The 8,071-nt window shown below is 44.4% G+C and overlaps 1 protein-coding gene across 1 annotated transcript; it reads right to left on the reverse strand.

Annotated features, from left to right (window-relative positions):
- Positions 1–5,054: 5,054 nt before the first annotated feature.
- On the reverse strand, positions 5,055–7,484 carry LOC120418425 (uncharacterized). The gene is made up of 3 exons (XM_039580803.2): positions 7,338–7,484; positions 6,547–7,138; positions 5,055–6,482 (listed from the first exon to the last, which is right to left on the reverse strand). The coding sequence occupies exons 1-3, from the start codon at positions 7,472–7,474 to the stop codon at positions 6,450–6,452; spliced, it is 762 nt and encodes a 253-aa protein (XP_039436737.1). The 5' UTR covers positions 7,475–7,484; the 3' UTR covers positions 5,055–6,449.
- Between the last annotated feature and the right edge of the window lie 587 nt (positions 7,485–8,071).

The following is an 8,071-nucleotide window of genomic DNA, read 5'->3' on the forward strand; positions in this document are numbered from 1 at the left end:
GACGGTGTTGACGTTTGCGCCTGTCATCAGTTGAAGGAAAAATATACCGGTTCAACTTGTCGGGGGATAGGAATGTCATGAACCGGTTGATTCTAAATTTCCAAATCAAGCAAAACAATGTAAATAGGCCAAAACCGAAGTGTAAACATGGATCCTGACCTGCTCGTTCCTAATATAAAAATTCACTGACGTATTATGCGCGCTGCACCAAACCGAAGTGCGCATCACTTTTGTTGCGCGAAAAAATCTATCGAGAAATTAAAAAAGAGATGTGAGCCGTTAACATGGAGTGAAACTTTCCCAGCTGTCATGGAAAACTTCACAGAAGCTTGACTGAAACTTTAACTCCATGTTGCACTTTTACCCAGTCAAATCAATCCGAATTCTGAAACAGAATCTAATTAGAATCGTATACAAATTCCGTTTCAAACGCAACAACCGGTTCGAACACGGAACCGGTTGTTGCGTTTGAAACGGAATTTGTATACGATTCTAATTAGATTCCGTTTCAGAATTCGGATTGATTTGACTGGGTAATATCTCGATTGTGCCGAACAAAATTGTAGTGGTTTGTCGTTAGCGTGTGGCGCATCAGGACACTGTGATGAGAAGTTCATCATTTTTGGAATGGTTGGAAAACGCTACAAAGTTTTCTTCTGAAATAAAATAAAATTCAACAGAAAAAAAACCTCAAATAGTTTTAAGGTGAAGCTGTCAGTGCATCTCCAGCGCCACATCCACATCAAAGCAAATCAAATTTCACCCGACGTCAACCGGTAGCTGTCGCGGTAGCAAAATTTGCTCCAGCAGTTCTTTAAGATTTCACTTTGCTACCCGAAATTTAAAAAAATACCTCCTTTAAAAAGTTATGCACTAACAGGCTCTCGTTACAAATAAAAAATCAATTACAATTACAAAATTAGACATTTTTGAAAAAAATAAAAAAAAAATTTCAAATTTTAAAAATGAAAAAAAAATAAAAACTTAAAAAAAATATAAAATAAAAAAAATCATAATTAAAAAAAATAATTAAATAAGGCGTGAGAGGGACACACTCACTATTTACATTTGATTATACATAGGACCTAATCAAAAATAGTCTACAGAAATCAATAATTTAAAAAAAAAACAAAAATAAAGAAAAGTTTTAAAAGTAAAAACGAAAAATCCAAAATTCAAAAGGAGTCGAAATTAAAAATAAATTCAAGAGTTTTCTTTGAAATAGGTCCTATAAACATATATGAAAGACTTCCCAAGTAACCATCCAGCTTGCATCCAGCACTAGCAAAAAGTAATAAATCGGCAACAGATTGGCATTTCATTGCTAATTAGCCGCGCAACAGCATTTGCAAATGCGATTCAGCACTTATTCAACTGCACTGTCCAAAGCTGACTAAGTGCTGCTTAAGTGCAACCACTAGCAACACTGTCATGCTGATTTCCATCAAACTGGCAACATTGTTCTCATTCTGAGAGGAGAGTAAAAGAGAGAGTGCTAGAAAACAACAACCTTCTCACTTTCTCGTATATATCGCACCAACGATTGGAAACTGTCGAAGCTAGCGCAACGATCTGCCAGCAATTGCAGCAATGAGCCGCCGGCAGATATGGTGTTTATTTTGTCCTGCTGGTGGGCCGAATTCCCCCGCCGAAGTAAGCGAGTGGCAGACAATTCATGTATTTATTTATCTTCAAGCAAATTCATGGCTAGTTGTATGGTCCATTGTTCGTTTGTTATTGTTTTGGTTTTAGTGGCACGGAGTCATGCACTCACACTAATGCAAAGCAAGATCGTGAGTACCTATGATATACAGCCTTGGATCATCAGGTCATAACTCCCGGGAGTTCCTGGAGGACCCATAATAATCCAACATGGCGAAGGGTATCCATCGTGGTTCACTAAAGCTATCTGAAGCTATACCGATGGTTAATTCACCCATATAGACCTCCGTCGAGACCTCCGTTGATCAGGTAGCTATCTAGGCCATGACATCCGGGAGTTCTTGGATACCCAGATTGGAGGATGGCCCATTATCAGTGTTTTGTAGATGACCCCTTATATAACTGTTTTGTTTAATTGTAAATAAAATTAAAAAAGAAAATCCCATTTTACGCCAAAACCCCTCAATAACGCTCCTTCGATTTGCGCTCAAACCCCGAAATAACGCTCCCCCGAGTTGCGCTCTTCTTCGGTTTGCGCCCCCTCCTCAAAAAGTGCGCACACTTGAAAGATTGGTCTAAGTTTGTTTTTCATGCTAAACACTGCAAATATGAAACTTACCGGAAGTTCCGGATTACCGAAACTGTTGCCCCCGAATAAGCCCCTGGTGGATTGAAAAACCTTCTCCTCAAATCAAATGCAACCGGAAGCAACCCGCCGGTAAAATCGATTGCCGCAGTGCTCAGAACCCTCGCCAGAACTAGTTTTACAGATCGGAATCAAAAATTAGCCACCCTTACCTTTCATTTGCGGCCATAACATTTGAAATCGGTTAATTTCCATTTTCAAATTTCAAATTCGGTTTTATTGGTGAATAATCAGATACAATAAGTTCTTTTGAGGTACAAAACAGAGTTTTGGAGTTCCTTTCAGCTGTGTGTTACATCATAATCCATTTTGGAACAGTTATTGCTTGTAAATAAAGGTGTTGCCAAGAGTAAGAAAAATTAAGAAAAAAAAAACTTACTAAACTTGCTAGGAAAAGGGGATAGAAATAGAGAAAGCTTAAAACTAGATCACAGTTTTTTATCCTTTATAGATGTGCTTAATCATTAATTTCCCGAGGGCTAGAAATTGCTCCGCCTTGTTACGGCAGCTCCGAAACCGCGTCATCATCTCCCCCGCGAGAGCAAAGAACTCCGGCAGGGTAAAGAGATCTTCCCCGGTCACTTCTTGCTGGGCCGCATTGCCGCTGCCGGCAGCGACCACGCTGGCAAACGATCGCCCCCAGCCAGGAGGGAACGCTGAGTTGTCCGCTGGAACCGTTCGCTGGCCAGCTGCAGGAACGGCTGCACTCGTACTTCGCTGAGGAGGGTGGGACGCTGCTGCTTTCTTCTTCCTCTGTTCCTGCTCCTCGAGGTAGGACTTGCGCGCGACGCATCCGCGGTAATTACCGGTATGGTTACCGCCGCAGTTCGCGCACTTTACGCGCGGCTTGGTTTGTTCTGCGTTTTCCCCCAAGTCCGCCTTTCGTGGCAGTGCGCACACCTCCGAGAGGTGTGACTCACCGCACTTCACGCAGCGGGGCTGGAGGTTGCAGTTCCGCGAGCCGTGGCCGAATTTCTGGCAACGGTGGCATTGCGCTGCGTCCGTCGGGTTTTTGGAGTAAAACCGCCAGTTTACCCAAAAACCGTCCAACGCCTTAGTCCGCCGCAGGTCTTGAATTTTGACGGTACCGCGATCGAAGTACAACAGGTACAGTGTGTGCGACCTGTGACGGTTGTCTTCCGCGAGAGGACTTTTATGTCTCGCGGCGTTATTCCGACACCCGAGAGGTGCTCCTTGAGGACGGAGATCGGGCGGTCTTGATACCCCTGCAAGACGACCTTAACAGCTGTCTTCTGCACGGGGTCGAATGTGTAGAACTTGAAGCTTTTACGCTTCAATTTCTCCACAACCAGGTCGAAGTTCTTTTGGTCAAACGTGAACACTTGCACTGACGATTTACCTATTTTGAGGCAGTACACGAGGCCTTCCAGCTGCTCGTCAACATCGTCCGCCAACGTGTCCAAAACAAAAATTGGTGGTGGTCGTCGTTCCTTTGGAGTAATTACTTTTTTTGGCGAAATCACTTTCTTCCGTGCACGACCATGGTCGTCGTCGTCGTCGGTAGTGCTACCGTCGGTGTTGTTGTAGCTGCTTTCCTCGTCACTCAGTCTCGCGAACTTGTTACTGGTGGGAATGTTGGCGGATGTTGAAGCGCCATCGGTCGACAGATTGCCGGAAGTAGCTGAACGGAGCCTTATAGGGCTGCGGCCCTGTACACGGTAATTAGGGTGTAATAACTTGGGGTCAAATCCTTTGGCGCACACACTCCCCGGCGCGATGGCGGACGACGCGGCGTTGGTTTGTTTACCTTTTTGCACACGGCCGGTAGACGAACTTCGCGGGTTTTTCGAGGCCGCACTCGAACTGCCACGGCCACGGCCGGCCCTTGGCATGCTGTTGGAGCAAACTCGCGGCGAATCACGGTAAATTACGGCGAAAAATTTCGAAAAAACGATGGAGCACTGAGCACTTGACTGCTGCTTGCACTCGTGCGTACACGGAGGTGATAATTTCCATTTTTTTTTTTTTTTTTGAGCGATTTCCTTCAACGTTCGACATTTCCAAATGTTGATCCAGCAAACAAAACAGCGCGCTGCTGACAGACCGCGGATGAACTTTTCTTTTGTTCTACAAGGAGAATTGGGTACTAAAGCCCTCTGTCAATTTTTATGTACAACGGTAAAAAACACGATTAAAAACCGTTTCTGATCACTTTTTTACATTTTATTGCAATTTTTTTTTTTGACAAGACAACATTTTTTCGATGGATAAACTATGGTCCCCTTGGAACGAGCTGTCAAGTAGGAGCTTTTCTGTCAAGAAGGACCGCGAGGTTAATTTTTCAAAATTGATTTAAAAATCCATTTTAAACTCTTTGTGGTCGTACAAAGGGTCATTGTACTCAGAAAAATAAGCTTTATCGCTGTAAACAATAATATCAGCAATCTAAGCTTCATTTTAGGACCCAATTGGGGGTAAAACGGTCAAATTGGCAAACATTGATGTTTTAAAATTTGGCCATTCTAGTGCGTTTGAAAGGTTAAATTTGATGTAACAATGCCTAATTTACTGTAAAAATGAATTACATCGCATTAAAGTAGCGATATTTACGAAAAAATAATTATTTTTAGATTAAACCGAATGACGAAATGATCATTTAACCCCAATGCACCCCCGAATCTTTTTTCGCGGTGTTCATTCGCTCGCGCCAACTCGCGATCTCCGGGCGGTGAACTTTTCGCCCAATTTTGTCGCCGGCACTTTTCAATGAGAAGATTAATACTTGAGAATTTCTTCTTCGCTCACAGGTTCCAAGATTGCTTCGTTGCGTTCATTGTTTGGAGGGATGCTGCAGGTTGGCACAAAGTCAGGTGAATGAAAATCGACAATGTTGTTTGAGAACAGGTTTTCAAAATACTCCACTGCATGTTGTACAACTTCCGGTCCTTGGATGATTCTTCCGTCAATCTCTAGCTGGTGAATGTATGTTGACTTTCGATTTTGGCTTTTTTCGGCCAGGTGAAACGTGCTTGTCGGTTCTCCTTGTAGGTAGGTATCATATAGCAGGCGTGATTTGTTGGATCTTGTCCTCTGCATTCTCAGCATCAGGCTTTTGATGTGATTGATGCGAGTAAGCTGCGAAGCGTCGTCGATGTACAGTTCATATCGTCGAGCTAATTCCCCATGCAAGAGCTCCATTGAGTCTCGATACTCCCTATTTTGGATCGATGACCGCCATCTGAAGAAGGCAGCCAGCTTTGGTTTAGCAAATTCTATCCACCAGATTAGCCAGGATGTGAAGTTTCGTCGCTGCCTTACTAGATAGTCCCATTTCCGTTGCAGCTCAGCCATTGTGTCCTCATCGTCCATAGTTGCTGCGTTCAATCTCCAAACTCCTCGACCAATATTTGTACCCGCAACTGGCATCACCATGCGCACTAACACAGCTTTGTGATCACTAAAGCAAGTAACAGCATGTTGGATTGTCCTTAGATGCTCTCTTGTTGACTTCGACACAAGAAAACGATCCAGTCTTGAACCAGAACCTCCTCGAACGAAAGTGTAGTTTGTTTGATTCCGATGTATCTCCCTCCACACATCGATCAGGTCAAGCGAAGTCATCAATCGTGAAGTCATTTCACTCTTAGGGGTGGCACCTGTAGCATCACGGTCGTTCACGATCGAGTTAAAGTCTCCTCCCAAAATTAGCGGACCAGAAAGATTGCGCAAGTAGTGAGCACAGGTGCAGTTGAAGAAATTTTCACGTGACTGGCGGTTTTGCGAACCAGTAGGCGCGTAGATGTTACACAGCGTTGTCCCATTTCTCAAGCGTACGACGATTAATCGTCCGTCCAGTGATTTCTCAACCGTTACATGCTCAACTGTAGATTTCAATCCAATTGCAACGCCCCTTCTTCGATTGTCTATATTGTACAGCATGGTGTAGCCGGGGATATTTATAGAATCATTTTCAACTTCTTGAAGGAAGAAAACGTCTATTTCGTGAGCGCGCATGAAACTGGTCAGCGCATCCAGCTTAGTTTGGCTCGTGATGTTGTTGATGTTGATAGATACGAAATTATAACTTTTCAAATCCACTTAGACCCTTTAGGAAAATGCCGGTGTAGTGTTGCTATTGCCCAACAGATGTCGCTGGTGTCGCACGTTTTTGTGTGACCCTTTACGTTTTGATGTCCGTTCCAGGTCTCTGGTTCTGTCAAATAGTTTGACAAAACAGCTGTTCTTGCGCTGCTGTCATGGTTTTTGTGTTTACATACCACTTCCAAAAGCGCTGCTTTCACCTGTTTTTTTCTTGGACCGTGTGTTGATGCGAGTTTGAACTTCCGTGTTTCAATTATCACCAGCCGTTGGCGAGGCGGTGCACGTCCCGGCAGGTAAGTTCCGTGCAAATTTTCTGCACACCACGATGTGTGCTGCGATCTGTGAGTAATTGAGATTCTTTTGCAGAAAAGGCAGTATCCGGAGGTGCTTCGGCAGGACATATATCTGTGCTTCTTACCTGTGGAGCTAGGTGAAGCTGCTTGTTGATATGTTGTCCTCATCGCCGGGCAGGGTGTGTTTCGGTTGCGGATTCCAAGTTCAGCTCGGCAGGAAAATCTGCGAGCAGTTTGTGTGCTCGACGTCGAGCCGTAGATGCGGATGATAGATGCAGAGCGGCCAGGCAATCTGTGAGCAGTTTGAGGACTTTTGAACGGCGGGCAGTATCTGGTGCTTCGGCAGGACATATACCTGGACTTGAGCTTCTTACCTATGCGAACAGGTGAAGCGGCGTGATGGTATTCTTTCTTCAACGACGACGAGCCAGACGTGCGGCAGTAAGCGACTCCAGGAGCGCCTTGTTCGGAAAATCTGTGAGCAGTTTGGGAGCTTTGAATGGGATGGCAGTATCTGTGGACGCTTCGGCAGGACATATACCGGAGCTTTTTACCTTTAGGAACTATGTGTTGCGTGGAATAAATTGTTGCTGAAGAATGGCGAGATTGCGATGACGATGAGGAGTTTGATGTAGATAAAATGGTGATGAAAATTAGGTTGAAAACGATGTTACTTGGAGGAGCCAGATTTGGACTTGGATCCGGACAGCCGTTTGGATTTCTTCTGCGACTTGGGACGTGCGGGGCGTTTCTTTCCTGCAGTTGTATCTTCAGCTGAATCGGCTTCCGATTCGGCTTCTTCCGTCTGCATTTTTGTGTCCTCATCATGGCCTATCTACAATCACTTAGCTTAGAAAATTTCACTTAGCTTAGGAATTTGAATCAATGGAAATGAAGCCGAGCTTCTACAATGGAAAAGTAATCAAATTAGAAACTGACGTATGGTTTGAAAAATTTCAAAATCTACGGTAAGTTGACGTGGGTCTCGTGGCGCAGGGGTAGCGGCTTCGGCTGCCGATCCCGATGATGCTATGAGACGCGGGTTCGATTCCCGCCTTATCCACTGAGCTTCTATCGGATGGTGAAGTAAAACGTCGGTCCCGGTTTCTCCTGTCTCGTCAGAGGCGCTGGAGCAGAAATCCCACGTTAGAGGAAGGCCATGCCCCGGGGGGCGTAGTGCCAATAGTTTCGTTTTTTTTTCGGTAAGTTGACGTTTCAATATCAAAGGTAAACAAACAACTGCATAGCAACGTATATCAGCCCAGCAAAATTTCTAAGTTGATTGTGGATGACGGCCGTAAGTTGCGTACTTTCCTAAGTAACTACCGTAATCTGGGGCGAATCGGGACTACAGTCTGAATAGGGACAACAGTTTTTAGAGCACTTAAAGCTTTTAAGTTTGGAAATG

The sequence above is a fragment of the Culex pipiens genome, chromosome 2 (genome assembly GCF_016801865.2).
Source record: "Culex pipiens pallens isolate TS chromosome 2, TS_CPP_V2, whole genome shotgun sequence".
NCBI lineage: Eukaryota > Metazoa > Arthropoda > Insecta > Diptera > Culicidae > Culex > Culex pipiens.